Genomic DNA, 18,959 nt, shown 5'->3' with positions numbered 1-18,959 from the left:
GAAACTAAAGAATCTCTATTTGCTTATCATAACACAGGACGTGACAATTAAGTAACAGTCCACAGTTTGCGAAGCTAAAACACTGTCACATTAAACTTCCCATCAACAACAGATGACTGTACAATCATTTTCCTATGATATTAAGTTGTCATGAAGTGTCAAGCACTACAGAGCCAAGAGTGTCACACCAAGGTTCAAGTCTTTACTGGACAATCTGAAGTGAAGCACTTTGAAACCATCTTTGATGTACATGTAAGGTGCTTTGTGATAATTGCTCATTAAAGTCTCGAGTGTTTAAAGGAACACATGGCCTTGAATCGGACGAGTTGGTCTATAAAAAGAGTGTTTGTAACCGTTTGTTATGAATTACATATGATTAGAAAGATGTTTTTAAAGTAGAATACAGTGATCCACACATATTTGCCCCAAAATTGCGCGGTTTTTCTTTAACTTTGCGAACTAGCACGTTCGGCCAAGGCCCGAACGTGATAGTCGACGAGGTAAAAGGAAATTTCGAGGCATATTTGTGCAGATCATTGTATTCTACTTTTACAACACTTTCTACTCATATGAATTTTATAAAAAGCGGTTACAAAAGCTTTTCAAAGACCAACTCGACCGATCCAAGGCAACGTGTAAAACTATTAAATAGCATCCCATGTACAACAGATATAGTGTTATATTTCGCCATGTTGATCTAATTTTTTTAAAGTGTGTCATGCAATATTTTAATAAGTTTTTCACTATTTTTTCTTGACCCAGAAGGCCGATCGATCTCACTCTTCCACAGATTTGGCAGTTTATGTATATGGTGGATCAGATAGTGCTTACACTGCCAGCAACTGTTTATGTTAGCAAAAAAAAAACATTTTGTAACGTTCCTTTAACTCATTTCCGATGTCTGTCTGAACTTACATTTGCCACAATGGCAATGATGGCATGGGCCAATGAGAAGGGAAGGGTATCGGGTGTAGCTGCCTCGAAGCACTGTCTCATGACAGCCAGCCCGTTACTGTCACAGAAGAAGCACACATTACGCAGCAGGTGGATCGGCACATCCAGATCCTAATATAAACCAAAAGAAATGAAAGCTGATAGGACGAGTGATGCTTTAACGAGGGATCTGATCTCCTTTGCTGCCGAGAGGGGGGCACTCCCAAAATTAGCAACAATTTTCAGGGTAGCATGTAGAGGTACATGTACGTAAAGGGTAAAGAGAGGACTTGCAAATGTGTAGGCTAGGGTTCTCTTACAAACTGATAGCGCTGAGCCTAAAAATTGACCGTTTTTAAATAGGAACTCTTCTCTTTAGGTTTCATGCATTCACATATAAATGAATTGATAACATTTTGGGTGAAAAGTTCGGTGGCAAACCCTACAGAAAAAAAAAACTTTAATTACCGAACAAAACTTACACTACCAAATATTTGATCAAGTTAAGAAATCAATGAATCAAATATAATTAATTTTTACAAAATACAAATTAAGGCTAATCATTTGCACAAATCCACACAATTCTTCACTAAGACACTTGAAATAATAATACAAAGTTGAATAACAAAAGTGCAAAACGAAACGAAAAAAATCAAAAACAGAAAACAAGTGAAATAATCCTCCCAATCCCTGGTGTGTCCCTGGGCAGTTTATTTATACAACTTCCGGACTAAATATAGCCGATTGTCCCGTCCTGCCTAATCAATGCAGCGTATGTTTCTTGTCAACTTACATTCATATCGCAGTAATTGCCCAGGGCCTCCGACTCCTGAGATGATGTTTCCTGCTAGAGATACAAGCAAACAGGAACGAGGTTGTTACAGGCACACAAATTTCTTGCCCGGTCTCTACTAACAAGCAAATGGGCAAGTCAATTCCTATCACAGAAACAGCTTCACATGATTGGGGGGGGAAGGGGAGGGGAAACCTCAAACCCAATACAATGGTTTGAGTAGGATATGATGGAGATATATATTAGCATTAATTCAGAGATCGGAAGTGTACTTCTTATTTATTGCAATAATATACAAGTAATGAATGTTTATGAGTGCAATGGTGTAAATACTTTCATGAGTTGAAAAGATGGTGCCAAAATGTAAACTGTGCCTTGCATTAACTGGACTACTACATTAGCAAAGACACGCGCACGCAATGATGTGGTACCACATGTTGGACAATCCTCCAATCAAATGGCAAGGATCTGTTTGGGTGTTAACATCATTGGTGTTAACATCACCGATGTTTGGATTGGAATGATTGCTCATCTGACAAGGAAAGCAAATACAAATACACGCAGTTGTAAATTTGACAAACAGACCAGTTTGACAGATTAATTTAAGATCAGACCCAGTCAGCTAATTAATCACTTCAAGACATGTACAGTATTTTATGTTTGTTTGTTTTTTCTAAGTCATTAGTCATGTAAGAGAAAGCAATTGCTCAATAGAAAAATATAAAAAAATGCCAGAAGCGTATTAATTTGCATAAATTACTATTTACTTTTGAGAACAGAAGTTTCTACCAAAATGGACATTGTGGAGGCACCAAAATAGTAAGCCACAAGGTTCAATAAGTTCCATAAACTATTCTTATTGATTAAGGGCAGCATATTTACACATAAGCATATTTACACATAAATTTCAACTGAACTGCAGGCCAGCGGCCAGTGATTTTAGCATCAGGCCAGCAACAAATCACTACCCTGCCTACCAGAGAAGTCCCATAGCACTATGTACAGTATTGTCAATTTACTTTTGTTTAATGATGTTCAAAAGTTGACTTTGGGTCTAATAAAGTGTCTTCTAATTATGATGAAAAAAATCTGCTCTTAGTGCACATGTTCATATAAAAACATTTGAATATCTGTATTAAAAAACATGTCAAAAATCCAGTATTCCCTCATTTATACCCCACTAATTTTGGTCCTTATAGGGAAGGTGCAATAAAGCACATACTAATATTATAATTAAACAATAACCAAGACTTATAAAGCGTACAAATCCACAAAATGGCGCTCATGGCATTGTAACAAAGGAAGAGAGAGAACAAAAAAAGGGGGAAGCGACCAAAAGAAAATTAAGTTAATTATTAAGAACTAAATGCTTTTGAAATAAGGTGTAATTTGAGAGACTTTTTGAATGAGTGAATAGTGTTAGAGGTTTTTAATGTGAAGAGGTAGCTGCTTCCAGAGATGTGATGCTGCGACGGGTGCGATGAGATTTTGCTTCTTGGATTTTTTTTTTTTTTTTTCAGACGGAAGGTTGCCAGATGGTTTATAAATGTTGATCATAAATGTCCATACTATCCATGAAAAGCTTTATGTTCATAAGATTCTGCACTGAATTTACATTAAACTTAAGCCATAAACTGAAACTGCTGAATGACCTTAATGTCATGTGTATCTGTTTCTGTATCATTTCAGTTGATACTCCCAAGGGAAATGTTATACTTACTGACCTGAAAGATTCCCTATCATTAGCTACAACAATTTGAGACTTGACCGAGTCCCAAAAAGTAAACCTCTAAGGAAGTTTCAGCCAGGGGAGGCACAAGGCACAGCTACATGTAGGCATGATTTTTGCAATTTAAAAAAAATCATCGACAAGGGGTCTTTTGGAATAGGATCTCTCTGCTCTTCAAAATTAAACAGCAAAAAGCAACTGAACAGTTAAAAAAAAAAAAGTTTGCAGCGGAGAGTAATTTGCGAAAACAATTGAATTTTGGAAACACAACAGGCTGTACATGTACATGGCGAGTCAAAAAGAAGTTGACTGGGATTGGTGATGTTTTTCAAAACAAACAAATGACCCACAAATGTTCAGTAAAGCATTATTTAAAAAATGCTGTCAGATTTTTCGGTCTATTGCCTCCATGCCCCCTGGTCGTTGCCTTGGTGCCCTTAAAATGCTACAGTAGAAATTTATAATTTCCCCATAGGGTGCCCTTTACCAAGATGAAAATGCCTTGGTGCCTTTGGGACCTTTTTAAGTGCAAGATAGTTGTACTCATTCACTTGTAAAGTAACATACTTAAGAGACCTATGATTCACAAAAGCTTTAGTATAAGCGCAATGTTTGCAGACAGTAATAAATAGAAAACTGCTTACCTCAGCAAGACCATGGTAATACTGCTTGTGTGCTGCGTACATCGGAAAATTCATCTGGAACACTTTGGCAACAAACTGCAGCAGCTTCTCCTCATCTTCTAAACTCCATATTTCCACCTCCAGCTCCTTCGGCTGCCTGTTCCCTCGATCCACTTCCATCTCTTCCTTGGAAACATCTTCAGTAGAGTCCCCTCTGCCAGATTCATCTTTAGAGTTTGAAATACCCGCCTCCTCTTCGTCGTTTGTGTTAGCATTTGCATTCTTCGACTCCGAAGAAGGTTCTTCTGATGTTCTGGATGGCTTTGGGGACGCAGGTTTCTGGGAGTCTTCCTCGTCTTTTTGTCCAGCATCCTCCTCCTTGGAGACGTCCTCCTTGGATGAATCCTCTTTAGTTACCTCTTCCTGTACCTTTATGGATGGAGTTTTATCTTGGGTCTCACCCTCTGCAGTGTCTTCCAGTGGGTGCTTAGGGTTTGCAATGATGTTGATTGCGAACCTTAGGATAAGCTGCACCAAATTGTTGAGCCTCTCAAAGTTCTTGTAGTCCTTGAAGAGGCAGCTGCATTGCCTGAAACACAAATCAAGATGTTCATGACTGAGAGGAAGGAATCTTTAAGTGACAATGTAATCCTTCCATACACCTAAGTAGACTTTAAAAATGTGCTGTATCATAGCCAGGTCAAAACTGCAAATTGCAAATATGCGCCCAACTTGCGCCTTGAGCGAGACATTTAACCTCATTGCTTTTAATAAATGTTGGTTTTTCCCATATGCTCCACATTGCTTCTCATTACTATGAATTGAATCTTACCTGTGCAGTCGAAATTGGTGATCTGATTTATCAGCATGAGAGAGAAAGAGAGTGCAAATAGAGACTAAGACTTACCTCTGACCCCATGTTTGGGAAAACTCCAGTAAAGTCCAAACATCTTTCTTTCGTACTTCAAATTTGTCACCGGCTCCACATGTCTCAACATCTGGTAGGAAAAAAGAAGATTCGTTTAATAAATTCAAACAATGCAGTTTTTCTCCAAGGTGGTTTTGTTGGCTTAGTGGTACATGTATCATCACACAAGGAGCACTGTAAATAAGTGGACTGGGTTTTCAGTCCCAACCTGACTTTGCAGGTTTTCCCTGAAATCATTTTCTGGATTTTCCTCTCACATCATAAACTGAAACTTCCATCCTTGTCTTCTCTCCATTGGGTTCTTGGTTAGTGCAGTGTGTACATGGTAAGTTCACTTTTCTGAGAGTCCTTGGCTTCACAACAGAATAAATAAAATGAAGGGGGAAAATGTGAAGAAAAAAAAACTAATACTGCCTATTTCCTTTGCAGGCCGGGAATAAAAACTTTGAGAGGGCAAGGTTATTTTCATTTTGCAAAGGGCACTTCCATTGGAAACTCTTAAAGTACAACAATGGGAAACTTTGCAACAGGCACCAAGGCCCAACTAAGGGCTTCAGAGGCCATGGTTTGTGGCATTTGTGCAAGAACTCCAGGCATGTCTTTGTTTTACTGCTGTACCAATTGTACTGTACACCCAGCTTTAAGTAAAAGTTTGAATGAACTTATACCAATGGTCGAGAATCGATCATAATTATAAAATCTTCAAGTGTTCTGCCAGCCAACATGCCTTGATTGAAGGATAGGGTTAATGAGAACTGAAGTTGAACTTTTTATTAATTATTCCGAAAAGTGTTTAAGACAGTAGCCATACAGAGATGGCGATCTGGATGAAACAAACTGTGACAGTTGCAGCAATTTACATGTACCAGTACATAAATATTGTTGTTATTATAACTTTGTTTCAAGAATCTTTTGGTGAAAAAGGGAAAAGGAAGCTGACATTTCAATTTAAACACAGGAAGAGAAACTAATTAAGCACCCTTTTTGAATGCAGAGATCTGGTCACAATGAGATGGATGGGGGGGAACAGGGACGGGGGTGATTGGAGGAAATAGTCAATGACTAAAGTCTGTCGGCAACTTTGGCAATTTGTGTAAACAGAATTGTGCTTTTTCATCATTGGAAAAGACAGCCATGTTTAGGAAGTAATCAGAACTGACATGCTTTGTAAGTTAAATGAGACCATCCTGTATTCCTTCATAAATAAATAGTAAGAGTAGGCAATGAAATGATGAAAGGCTGTTTAAAACTAACAGGATTGTGGCCATGCAATTAAGGACCGTGTCAGGGCGAGGTCCTATTTGTCGCAAGGTCATGACCCTTCTCGTTTTAAATGGCCTTTTAAGAAGAAGAGAAAACTGAGTCACCACTCTCTAATTCCCATTTAGTACATTTCCTTTAAAAATACCCAAAAACTTTGAAAAATTAGAGCAAATCTGACAGTTTAGCCATAGCTCGCTGAATTTCTATCTATGTTGAGCGCTAAGCAGCTCCTCAAGCAAGTTCAGAACTTGTGTGCTTATTAAATAAGTTTCAGTGGTAAACAAAGTTGTAACAATGCAACTTTTTTTTAGTCAGATCAACATTTTATGTTCGCATAGTGTTACATGTATTAACCCTTTGGTGCACAGATTAACTCTATTGTTAAAAAAAAAAAAACGTTCTTCCATGTTTTCTCGAAATTTGTAATAGCGCCCCATATTGAACATCACATCAAATGAAAGCTTAACAATGTTCTAAACAGCCGAATGAGAGTGGTATATTTCAACCTGTTTTTGGTGGTCTCTAGTGACCACCTTGTGCACCAAAGAGTTAAAGGAACACGTTGCCTTGGATCGGTCGAGTTGGTCATTGAAAAGCGTTTGTAAACGTTTGTTATAAAATGCATATATGTGGGTAGAAAGATGTTGTAAAAGTAGAATACAATGATCCACACAAACATGACTCGAAAATGTACGGTTTTCCTTTTAACTCGTCAACTAACACGGTCGGCCATTTATGGGAGTCAAATTTTTGACTCCCATAAATGGCCGACCGTGTTAGTTCGCAGAGTAAAAGGAAAATCACGCAATTACGAATCAAATTTGTGTGGATCATTGTATTCTACTCTTAAAAGATCTTTCTACCCATATGCATTTTATAACAAACGGTTACAAACGCTTTTTATAGACCAACTTGTCCGATCGAAGGCAACGTGTTCCTTTAAGGTAATTAAACAACCAGCAGTTTGCTCAAAGGGAAAGTCAAACCTCAGATTGAAAAAAAAGCATCATGATGAGCATGCATTTTGCTTTATCTCAAATCACACTTTGACCATCATCCACTACTAAATAAAAGATTGTGTATGTTGCATCGCAGAAATATCGGCAGAAATATCACCAGACAAAAATTTGTAACAGCCAGACACCACTTGATAAGAGATTGATTGGATTTTTTAAAGGATGTTGGGCCATGGTTGGACTTTTTCTTTCCCTTCTTTCTTTAAATATTCCTTGTGATGAACTGGTAGCTGAATGAATCACTGAATTTTGACCTTTAAAAAGAAAAATGCAAGCACACAGTTCATCGCGCAGACAGAACTCTCTTGGGGGATTCCTCTCTTGCACAGCAATGTCTAGACCACCGAAGACCCCAATTTTTTTTCTTTCATGATTTTGATGATTTATAATACGGGATGGTAGGGATAACTTTCCGTATGGCGCCACCACTTTCTCACTCATTTTTACAAAAAGGGATATCTCATTGAGGTAAATAAGATACTAAATTATTCCATATCGAATGAAAAAGTGGTGGCCCCATACGGAAACTTTTCCGATGGTAGTTCGACAAAGTGCCTATATTATATATGCCTCTCTCTCCTGTAGTACGTATACATTCTGTCAACCCTTTTGGACAGGTAGGTATGGATATATTTGGGATACTTTGACCTACATGTAAATTAAAGGGTTATGAAGTGGTGGCTGTAAAAAGTGTATGTGGAATTTTGCTACCTACTTCTAGGAGTCCTAGAACTAAGAGAGGTTTGTTCGCTATCAAACCTCATAGTTTAGGAGTAGAACTGCCAGCGCCGGCCGTCGGGAGGAGGGTTACGTTTTTGCAACTAGCGCATTGTGTGGATATTGTGTGGGATGGCTTAATTTTTGAATTGTTTAGTGGTGGTAGGCTATAGTAATGTAAAGTAAAAACTGAATTATCATATGATCTACACTTATTAATATAGTTGTACAGTTTATAAATTACATAACATAGGGCTGGCTGGGCAAAACCACGGATAACTTTCCGTATGGCGCCACCACTTATTCACACATTTTTACAAAAAGGGATATCTCATTGAGGTAAATTAGATACTATATTATTTCATATCGAATGAAAAAGTGGTGGCGCCATACGAAAACTTTTCCAAAACCACTGGCCATGGCAAGCATTAGCATTGAGCATGGCCAGCCACACTGTCCACTGTCCACTGCTGTAATCTCAATCTGTGACAGTGTGATTTGTGAAACTAAAAAAGTAAATTTGTTTTGTTTTAAAATCGTTGTTTATTAAAGTACAGGTTTAAAATAAAGATTGTTTTATAATGGATTTTGATAAACTTACAACGAAACAATAAAAACTAATCCAAAATAAAAACAAAACATGATGATTACAAAAACATTCCGAGAAAAAAAAATACCCTGAATTTTGTCCATTTTCTTTCGTTAAAAAATGAAACAAAAAACGGGGAAAAACTTACATGATGACAGCAGCCGGAATACCTCCCGGCAAGTTTCACAGCCTTCCATTTCAAGCTCTAAATAATACAGCACGGCCTGCACATCACGCTGTCTTCCTTGTGGACCACAAACATTCACAGTGATTAACAAAAGCAGATAAACTTCACATGGCACAGGCTTACGGCTCACTTTTCGTGACTTTGATGCCCGCCATTTTGGCTCGATGGAATTCTGGGATTGCTAGCATGCTAGGCTCCACGTCGTGCTAGAGATGCGCGCGCTGACCAGCAATGTGGTGTACAACTCTGAACGCACGAGCAAAAGACTACGACACGGATACAGTGTGCATGTGATCGATTGAGATGGGCTCCTATCCTAGGCGGTAGCAAGTAAGAAAGGTGGGTGTGTGTGTGTGTCCATGGAGGAATAACATGGTGTGTTTGTGTACATAGGGATCTTGAGAAGTTGAGTGTCTTCGGAAACAATTGTTTGTCACGTGTGCCTTGTAGCCCACCTTGTTGAGCTGTTAATGGCTCCGCTTTTAACATCGGTCTCATCACTGGTGACAGAATGGAGGATCCTCCATCATGGTGACAGTGATCCGCTTTTAACATCGGTCTCATCATCACTGGGCACTGGTGACAGTGATGAGATCGATGTTAAAAGCGGAGCCATTTTATTTTTAACAGCTCAACAAGGTGGGCTAGTGTGCCTTGATAAACTGAGATAGTTGTTGGCCCATGCTTGGCCTAATCATGGAGGTAGAATGGCCTAATGTCATGAATAAATTGTTGAAATCAGCCAGGGTGGTGTTAAGTGCTCATCATCAGTGACAGTAGTGCTGCTCACTCACTAGTCTAGGATCCTTAACTGGATTCAGCTGTCCTTGGCCACACAAGTAGGGTGTGGCCAAGGATAGCTGAATCCTTAAGGATCCTTAGGATTCAGCTATCCTTGGCCACACAAGTGGGGCTACCACTAGTCTAGTTTACTAGTTAACACGTGCAACTGACAATGACTGAAGTTCCCTGAACTGCACTGGTACTTGTAACTTAAACTACTGCACAGGCTCAGTACTACTGCTGTGCACAGTCACACTCACAACTCGGAAGTCAGAAGTTTGTTGTGTTGTCCAAGAAGACCCAGTCTGCTGGGGTGTAGATAGATTCCTTTTTTTGAAATTTTTACATATAAGGTTTATCGGGGTTCAGAATCGCAATGCATTGTGGGCAGGCAGATGGGGCAGTTTGCTATGCCATGTATGTTGTCATGCCAACTCGCGCACGCATCGCCTATATCTTTGTGTGGGTTCAACAGCGCCCTCTCTTGATATTTTGCTAGTGGCGATAAACCTTATTATCGGTAATTTTTCAAAATTTTACATGACCGATAATGTCAACATTTCGAAAAAAGGAATCTAGCGCCCTAGTCACTGGGTCAAGGGTTCTGGTGTGTTTAGCTGTTTACTCGTGGTGGTAGGATTCTCCATGGTTCACTGGACTTTGTTGTTGTAGCCCGCCCATATTCAATAGGAGACTTTCCAACGCTAGGCGGCAGCAGACATACCGGGTAAATTTCCATTGTTTACGTAGTTCTGAACATGCGCATAATTCTGAGAACAATGGATTTACCCGGTAAGTCTGCTGCCGTCTATCGTCCCAGAAAGTCTCCCATTGTTGGGCTGTGACCGTGATATAATGGCTGTCTTTAGGCAGTGGACACTAGTGATGCCAGTCCCCTAATTACTCAAAATAATTGTTGGCCTAAAAACTTACTTGTTGGTATTGTTATGGAGAGCTGTTGATAGAATATAGAACATTGAGGAACGGCTCCCTCTGAAGTAAAGTACTTTTTGAGAAAGAAGTAATTTTCCACAAATTTGATTTCGAGACCTCAAGTTTAGAACTTGAGGTCTCGAAATCAACTATCTAAACGCACACAACTTCGTGTGACAAGGGTGTTTTTTCTTTCATTATTATCTCGCATCTTTGACGACACATTGAGCTCAAATTTTCACAGGTTTGTTATTTCATGCATATGTTGAGATACACCAAGTGAGAGGACTGGTCTTTGACAGTTACCAATAGTGTCCAATGTCTTTAATTAAAGTTGACAAATTGTCGCCTCAAACAGTTGGGTGTTACTAAATTTTAAAATGTCACATTAATGAGTATGACTATGTATACACGTCTCAGGCTTGTTTTAAAAATGTTGATAATAATCTTTCCCCTTTTATTTTGAAAGGGAGGATTTGAAAATGTCGATAACACAAGAAGATTATGGTCATACCAAGGATGGCCGCCTGGTGGTAGAGTACACCCTGAAGAATGAAAATGGAATGGTGGTCAAAATCATCAACTTTGGTGCAGCTGTCACATCCATTCTGATTCCTGATAAAAAAGGAAATGTTGACGATGTCGTACTGGGATACAAGAACTTTGAAGGTGAGGCTCGGCTTGTGTGAACGTTTTTTTCACTATCATACAGAGTTTATTCAAGTCACTCATAATTTGGTTCCAAGTCTCAAATCACTTGTAAGAGTCAGAGTCCAAGACTTGGTTCAAGTCTATCCCAGGGCACTCAGCTTCAGGCATGCAACTCTCCCGCATTTCCGTGGAATTCCGCCTTTAAAAAAAATGATCAGCGCTAAAAATAAAAAATAAATAAATAAATTATTTTAGACTTTTTTTGTTTGCATAGTATGTGCCTGGCAACAACAATGTACAACTACAATTGTAAAATAAGCGTAGTACATGCTAACAGTGCACCTCAGAGCATAATAAGCTTCAACATTTTCTAGGGTGCCATTGTGGGTCTCTTTTTTTCAACGGGCAGTTGCATGCCTGCAGCTTGAGTCAGAGTAAATGTCCAATTCCAGAGTCACTCAGTTTGAGTCTGTGAGTAAAAGTCAAAGTCATGAGTCACTCGGATTGTATCTGAGTAAAAGTCCAAGTGCGAAGTCACTCAAGTTGAGATTCAAGTCTTAGTAAAAGCCCAGGTCCCAAGTCACTCTGTTTGTGTCTGAGTAAAAGTCCAAGTCCTGAGCCACTTGCGGTTTGTGTTGGACTTTATTAAGGCCAAAGTCAAAAGTCATGCATTTGGTATGTAAAAGTGTAAGCGTCCGAATCACTCAGTTTGAATCTAGGTAAACCCCCGGTTCATACTTCCTGCGAATGCGAATGCGATACAAATGTTGACGTCACAAATTCGCAACGAATAATTCGCAGCAGTTCAACTTTGCTCAACTCACTTGCGAATATCGCTGCGAAAGGAGGGTTGTGACGTCAAATTCACGTCAAATTCACTTCGCATTCGCAGGAAGTAAAGAACCGGGCTTAAAAGTCCAAATGAGTCACTTGGTCTGTGTCCGAGTAAAAGTGTTTTAAAAAAATGTGACTTGTGAGTCTAAAGTCCTGAGTGTTGATCCAATTCATGGTAGTTGAGTCCAGCGAGTTTCTTGCCAATGTGACTCAAGTTGAGTCCTTTTAAGTCACCAGAGTTTGCAAATTTCTAGTCCCAAACAGAAAACGTACAGTTAGCATGGTAAGTGTACAATTTTGTTGCTTCTCTAGAAATGTTGCCTGATTTGTAAAATTCTCTTTGTTGTTCTTCTAGGTTATGAAACGGATGCCTTCTACCTAGGGATCATCGTTGGTCGACATGCGAATAGAATTGCCAAAGGAAAGTTCACAATTGATGGGCAGGATTACCAGCTTGAAACAAACAATGGACCGAACCACAACCATGGAGGGTTCAAGGGCTTTGGATTGGTAGGTCATCTTTGAATATTGAAATATTAAAATTGTACTTTTCATTAGTATGAAAATATTTATGGACTGTGAACACTACAAAAGTATTAGTTTACAACCAACATCAGTGGTGTGTCGTGGCCTAGTGATCAAGTTCACAGGACCCACCGTTTGGTTTTGTAAGCAGCAGAATGTGGGTTCGAATCCCAGTCATGACATTGTCTTGTGTCCTTGAGCAAGGTTCATAATTGCTTAGTAAAAAGCTTCTAGTAAAAATTTACTTAGTAATAATTTTTCCTCCCACATCTAAAATGTTCTCTTCCAATGAAGTTATTTGCTATGAAGTGATTGATTGAGTTCACTTTGCTGAGAGTTATTAGCTTCACAACTATTATTAATAAATGAAATGGCATTACTAACTAAAGATCATATTTAGATTTAAGTGCCTTGTATCCTTTGGTAATTTTGCAGTATAAGCTATATGAATCTAGTTTTGTTTTCTTTCTTTCTGGACAAGATGCTGTGGAATGCTTCAGTAGAAGGAACGTCTCTCAAACTGACGCACATTAGCCCAGACGGTGAACAGGGGTACCCCGGCCAGCTTACCACCGAGGTCGTTTATCAACTGACCAATGAAAACTCTCTCGATATTAGTTTTTCGGCCGTCACGACCAAAGCAACGCCAATCAACCTCACTAATCATTCTTACTTCAACCTGGCAGGGCATGTAAGTAATTCTTGGCCTAATTTTATAGAGCTGCTTATTAGCGGCTGATTTTGTGCTTACTGCATGAGTTTCCATTTCATAGCATGGCTGACTTTAAGCACACGGAAAGGCATGCTAACCTCCCAATGCTTACTCTATGAAAATGAGTGACATCACAATGCAAATCTGCATTGAGCATCCAAGCTGGTGCCTTATATTCTTGGTTACCTGTGAAATGCCTGTGAAATGTGCTTTAGCTAAGCAAATTTTCTGCTCTAGGTAGCGCAAAACTTTGCTTACTGGTAAGCAGCGTCATGCGAATTGGCCCCTATTCATAAGTGTGACGTAACTCCGCTTTAAGCCACACCCCTTTTACACAACTGGCTTCACTCCACTGACAACCACAAGCCCATAGGAGTTGCATTGAACTCATTTTTTTGTTATGTGTTCTTTTCAAGTTCCTATAAACACTACATGTATAAACATCTTGGAATTAAGTTACGGTCAAAAGAAATGTTTGTTGTAAACGATAAAATGGGTGACTTTTGTTTAAAATAACACATACTATATATATGCAAGCTTTGAAGCTAACAGTAGAGAAAACTTTTGTTGTATAGCAGATATGCATGCAAAAAACTTTTCAACAGGATAAACAATAAAGAAAGCAAAGTTGAATTGCTCGAAACACCTGTTCGGTTGGTGATATATAGTCTGGTTGAAGGGTTGTCAAACAGAGTTGCCAGACTCTAGTTCCCCCTTTCAGAAAAAAACATGGAACGCAACACTTGTCTGAAAAGAACATAAACCACTGACATGACTGATAAACTTGTGTTAATGAAGCCCTCCAGGCACATTGGTACAGTCTTCATTTGCAACAACAAAGAAACCACTAATTAAATAATATTTGTCTGTTCTTCCTTCTGTTTTTGTTTTCCTTATTAAGAGCGGTGGAACAATTTATCAACACAAAGTCAGTATAGATGCCGATAGCTACATTCCTGTAGACGACACACTCATTCCACTGGGTAAAATAAACAATTTTGTTTTGTAAATTTTCTTGAAAAATGAAAAGATTTTTATTTTATTATGTCCTATTACTTATAGGCCCCCTACTAGGAATCTCTTGTGGCTTTTTTCTCAAGCTGGACTTTAGCTCTGTCGATATGACAAAGCCTTATAATGGAAAGCACAGGATTGCTAGAACTGAGCCAGCAAATTTTAAAGAGCTGCTTATGCAGAACATTTATCACATAATGAACATGTGACAACTGGGTCTGTGGGTGTACGGGAGGGTGCGGTTAGCCGTACGTGCTGGATGCATTTGGAAACCAGTGTTGTGGAAGTGGAGTGGCTCCAATGAAACTTACCGCCAAAGTTTTTTTTTTGTTAGGTCAACTGGAATCTGTGAAGGACACAGTGTTTGATTTGAGAGACCCTATTCCTCTCATTGATCGTATCCATGATGCACCGGGCGGAGGTTATGACAACAGTTTCTGTCTCAACTCACCAGGGATGAGCCATCCTTCAGCAAAGTATAGCTTCTTAAATTTTCTCAAATATTATACAAGAATCTTAAAATCATCCACAACTCTCGGTTTTTTTCCTAGTCTGACTTTTTATAATTTGTTGTGCCCCACACAAGTGAAAGTTGTAGTCGATCAAAGATGATGACTTTATAATGTTTAATTAGTCTGTGTGTGCGTAGAAAAAAAAATGGTATAACATTTACTTTCAACACATAATTTGTAATCATTTGTTTACATCTTTCAGTAGTTCAGATTTTTCATAAATTGTACAGAAATCAGGAAAAATAACTTATATTGCTTTATAGCAGTGAACATTTCGACTCTGTTCAAAGAGTTGATATGACACCAAAAATTAAGTAAATTTATTATGAAGTAAAGTCAATTGGAGCATACTGATCGAAACATCGTTCTGTTACACAAATGGTTCTTTTCAGAACCACCACAACTCAAAAGATTTTTTCCCAATGCAAGGTTTCAAACCCTAGAAGTCCTGCTGAAATTATAATTATTTTCTTGACCAACAACCCTATTCTGCGATTAAAAGTTCTCATATTATGTATGGTACAGAGGTCAGACTGTAGGATTTGCAATCACAAGGTTGTGGGTTCAAATCCTACCAAACTAACCGCTGATTTCACAATGACTAGAATACGTTTTGTCGTCTATTTATTGAATCACAATATCTTGGTTTGCGCAATTCATAATCTAAGTTGTTACACCAATGTTTGTATGAAAGAGATTGGCTGTTGCCAGCTTGAGTTTTTATCCCCCTGTGGGAGTTAACCGAGCTACCTTGATTGGAAGATCATCTAAACAAATGAAACAAACAAACAAGTACAGTTTGCGAGTTTTGTAGTCCTTGGTTTGATTGGCAGTGAACTCAATGTAATTACAGGGTGTACCATCCTGAGACTGGCCGTTCCTTGGAACTCTTTACCACACAGCCCGGGATTCATTTCTACACAGCTAACTTCCTGGATGGTACCCTAGCAGCTAAGCAAGGAGCAAGCTATATGAAGCACAACGGTTTCTGTCTTGAGTCGGGGAACTACCCTGATGCTATTAATCAAGTAAGTACTCTGGACTAAATTGTTGCGTCATGCAGACGACGTGTAACTCGGTCAAACCCCTTGTAGCCCACCCCTTCTGGCTGCTACCCCCACCCCACCCCCCCCCCCTCCACAATGTTTTATACTATCAACAGCTCCCCATTACTCGTTACCAAGTAAGGTTTTATGTAAATAATTATTTTGAGTAATTACCAATAGTGTCCACTGCCTTTAATTACATGTAAACCACCTCCAACATGGCCATTTCTGATTAGCTTCGAAGCTCAGTTCATAGTACAAAACGACCAGAAATCTGCGATCTTCAAATAAATCCCTTCTGACTCCCCCCATTTATCAAAACCAAGTCATACGGTTCCCGCTCTTTCCAATATGCAGCAGTTCAGTCAGTCTTCTAGAGGTTGTCAAACAGGCTGAGACATCAAAACAATTCAAAACCTGGTTCAAAACATACCATTTTACTTTGTACAATAATTGTTAATTTCCTTCTACAGCGCATAGGGACCTCACGGTGATATGCGCTATATAAAAATGGTGTTAGTATTATTATTATTATTATTATTATACATTTTTTGTCTTGTTAATTGCAGCCAAGTTTTCCTTGTGCTATTCTGAAGCCAGGAGAGACGTACCAACATGCAACCTCTTTCAAATTTTCCTGGGAGTAGAAAGTACATTTCCCTGAAAATATTGATAAATCATCAAAGAGTTGTGGACAAATTGTTTCTTAATTTTCATGATTATACTGCGATATTGCTGTCTCTTGACTAAAGGGCAACATTGCCTCCAGATTTGGGCAAGAGCAGAAGTCTCTTGCGAAGCAGCAATCTAGCGAGAGATCAGTTGCGAGAGAGCCATTACGCTATCACAACGACAAGCGTTTAATGACTTGTATAGTCTTAGTTCATCACTGAATAGATAACACTGGAAATTATTTCACAACCAGTTGGCTGAGAACAGTCACAACAGTCAACCCTCGTTATAAAAAGTTATTATAACGAGATTCTGTTTGTAGAGAGGTCATTCTAAAGTTTTTAATCTCATGTTTCTTTCTTTTGCTGTCCTCTTTTAAGAACGTTCCTGTTATAAAGAAGTTATTGTGGCTGGCTCTGGTGTGCCCCACTTAATTTTCTTGAAGTTTATTTGCTGGGTTTGTCCTGAATACAAAGTATTGGTACCTGGTAAGACAATATTTTTGGCTGAATCGAAATGAATTCATGCTGTGGCATTATGTCACGGCAGAACATAATCATGCTGTCTCTTGTGTCAATTAGTCTGAGAATAAAATAGCAATAAACAACAGGGTGACTGACTGGGTAAATAGGAAAAAACTTTTTTGGGGGAAAATGATTCGATCTTGAAACCTCAAGGTTTACCTGCAATGGCTCTGCCATTCTCTAGATAGCTATGCTGGTACAGCGTTGGCACATAAATATGGAGGTCACAAGGTCAAATCCCATACTAATATTTTTTTTTTTTTTTTCAACCACCCCCAAAACGATTCATTCATGACTTAATGTTTTTTTGAAAACAGTCAACATTTTAATTGGATACAATCACAAGATTTCCATCACCACAATTTTATTTTATAATAAAACTCAGTGAATTTTACGTCAACATTAATATTCAAAAATACCATTTGCTTGTTGGGCCTTTATCAATGTATGTACACACTTGTGTATTTGATTCCATCTACATAGTACTAATAATACCATTACCGGTAAGTGTAGTACTGAAGGCACTTGAACAAACAGAGACAATATATAATTAAAGGGGCACGTTGCCTACAGGTTGGGTGCTTTGCGCTGAAAAAAAAACTTTAAAAAAAAACTTTAAAAAAAATGATTGTTTTGCAATCATAATAGTTTGAGAAAGGTATGTTAAAAGTAGAATATAATGATTCAAATTAGTATCCCTTGGCATTTTTTAGTTTGTTGGTAATTTTATGTAAGAACATGGTGTGCTATTTGGTGTAACTAAATTCTCGACTCCACAAAATTATGGGGCATATGTTTCACAGAGTAAATTTCAGGAGACAGGTTTCACATCTATTCAAACACCACTTACTTATTGAAAAACTTTGTAAATGTTTTCCGCACAAACAAAAGGATTTAAGCAATTCCAAACAGCAACATTTTGAGAGATTTTAAGACAATGTGCCACTTTAAGTCCAGGTTGTGCAAAATTAATCTCATTCTATCTCTATCTATCTTCAAATCAGTACATCCCTCCAGAGGAGCAGTGGAGACATTCCAACTTGACCTACTCTAACAACGATTTATTATTTGGTAAAGCTACAGTGTCACTTTTTTCCTTCAAAATATTATATGGAAAGGTTTACGGTCACGAACTCCATGTAATGACTATCTCAACTGAGATATTGTCAACAAATTAAATATTTTTGTATAAGATTTTTATATGTTTTTTATTTTTTTTCTACAAGATATGATAACAAACTTGCCAATTATAATCATATTGATTGAAGTTAACTTAAAACAAAAATAGATATGAAAAAGTAAAATTGATCGAGTTTACCAACTGTTACCTGTGCCTTGTCTACATGATGTTTTGCTTATATTAAAATTAAAAAAATTAAAAATAAAACAAATAAAATAAAAGAAAAACTTTTACATGTAAAGGATTTTCATATTTTAACATCTTATTGACACCTGCTCATAAAAATACCTCAACTTAATATTTCTGAGTTTGGTTTCTGTCCGAGTCCAGTGATAATTTAAAAATGTATATACTTATATATTAAAAATATATTTTCAACAGCCACGGTACTTTTATATTCTTTCATTAAACAAAACTTACAATACTTTTGTTATTTCATGTGTGTAGTGGGTTCTAAACATTTATTACGCTAAAATGTTGCCAATTATAAACACAGCTTTACTTTGTCAGGGCAAGAAGTTAGTTTTGTATTATTTTCTGATTAAATATAAATATTTGAAGGAAGACCGTCTGTGAATTTTAACAACACAATCATTCAATCATGTTCTTGCTTTGTTAGTGTTTTCACAAGCTGTAGAACCGGCGGATCAGCTGAACCCATAATACCAAAATAATTCTCTCTGAACTCAATTAAAACCAGTCTTGATATTTGACCTTCTGGGGAGGGGGCGTTCTATTTATCTATAAAGCAACATGATATTTTATTTGGGAAGTGTCAAGATATCTTTGACTTTG

At 38.0% G+C, this 18,959-nt stretch overlaps 2 protein-coding genes across 11 annotated transcripts in view; one reads left to right on the top strand and one right to left on the bottom strand.

The window, feature by feature from the left end:
- LOC117291457 (ubiquitin carboxyl-terminal hydrolase 34-like) overlaps positions 1-8,933 on the bottom strand; it is an 85,169-nt gene extending 76,236 nt beyond the window's left edge. For 3 of the 4 annotated variants that reach the window (XM_033773157.1, XM_033773177.1, XM_033773187.1), the window contains exons 1-5: positions 8,740-8,933; positions 4,986-5,076; positions 4,100-4,667; positions 1,727-1,780; positions 916-1,065 (exon numbers count right to left, since the gene is read on the bottom strand). In XM_033773157.1, coding sequence (XP_033629048.1) covers positions 916-1,065; positions 1,727-1,780; positions 4,100-4,667; positions 4,986-5,076; positions 8,740-8,788 — 912 coding nt within the window. In that variant the 5' untranslated portion in view covers positions 8,789-8,933. The remainder of the gene's footprint in view (positions 1-915; positions 1,066-1,726; positions 1,781-4,099; positions 4,668-4,985; positions 5,077-8,739) is intronic. The other variant, XM_033773167.1, reaches the window with a different exon arrangement.
- An 85-nt stretch (positions 8,934-9,018) lies between these two features.
- Positions 9,019-18,728, top strand: LOC117291472 (aldose 1-epimerase-like). Of its 7 annotated transcripts, none has more exons than XM_033773199.1 (8): positions 9,019-9,117; positions 10,964-11,163; positions 12,335-12,489; positions 12,986-13,195; positions 14,118-14,199; positions 14,565-14,706; positions 15,596-15,770; positions 16,358-18,728. In XM_033773199.1, exons 2-8 carry the CDS (start codon positions 10,977-10,979, stop codon positions 16,433-16,435), a joined length of 1,029 nt encoding a protein of 342 aa, XP_033629090.1. In that variant the 5' UTR covers positions 9,019-9,117; positions 10,964-10,976; the 3' UTR covers positions 16,436-18,728. The 7 variants fall into 7 exon arrangements, with proteins under 7 accessions (XP_033629090.1, XP_033629132.1, XP_033629107.1 ...); XM_033773241.1 differs by having other exon boundaries at positions 9,095-9,108; XM_033773216.1 differs by having other exon boundaries at positions 9,106-9,153.
- Positions 18,729-18,959: the final 231 nt, after the last annotated feature.

Source organism: Asterias rubens, chromosome 1 (genome assembly GCF_902459465.1).
Source record: "Asterias rubens chromosome 1, eAstRub1.3, whole genome shotgun sequence".
NCBI lineage: Eukaryota > Metazoa > Echinodermata > Asteroidea > Forcipulatida > Asteriidae > Asterias > Asterias rubens.
The sequence above is the reverse complement of the archived record's forward strand: the minus strand, read 5'-3'. Positions and strand labels throughout refer to the sequence as shown.

Coding starts and splice junctions, on each gene's coding strand:
- LOC117291472 (XM_033773199.1), top strand. CDS start 10,977: ATGTCGATAACACAAGAAGATTATGGTCATACCAAGGATGGCCGCCTG. Junction 14,200..14,564: donor CGACACACTCATTCCACTGG/GTAAAATAAACA, acceptor TTTTTTTGTTAG/GTCAACTGGAATCTGTGAAG. Junction 14,707..15,595: donor ATGAGCCATCCTTCAGCAAA/GTATAGCTTCTT, acceptor ATGTAATTACAG/GGTGTACCATCCTGAGACTG.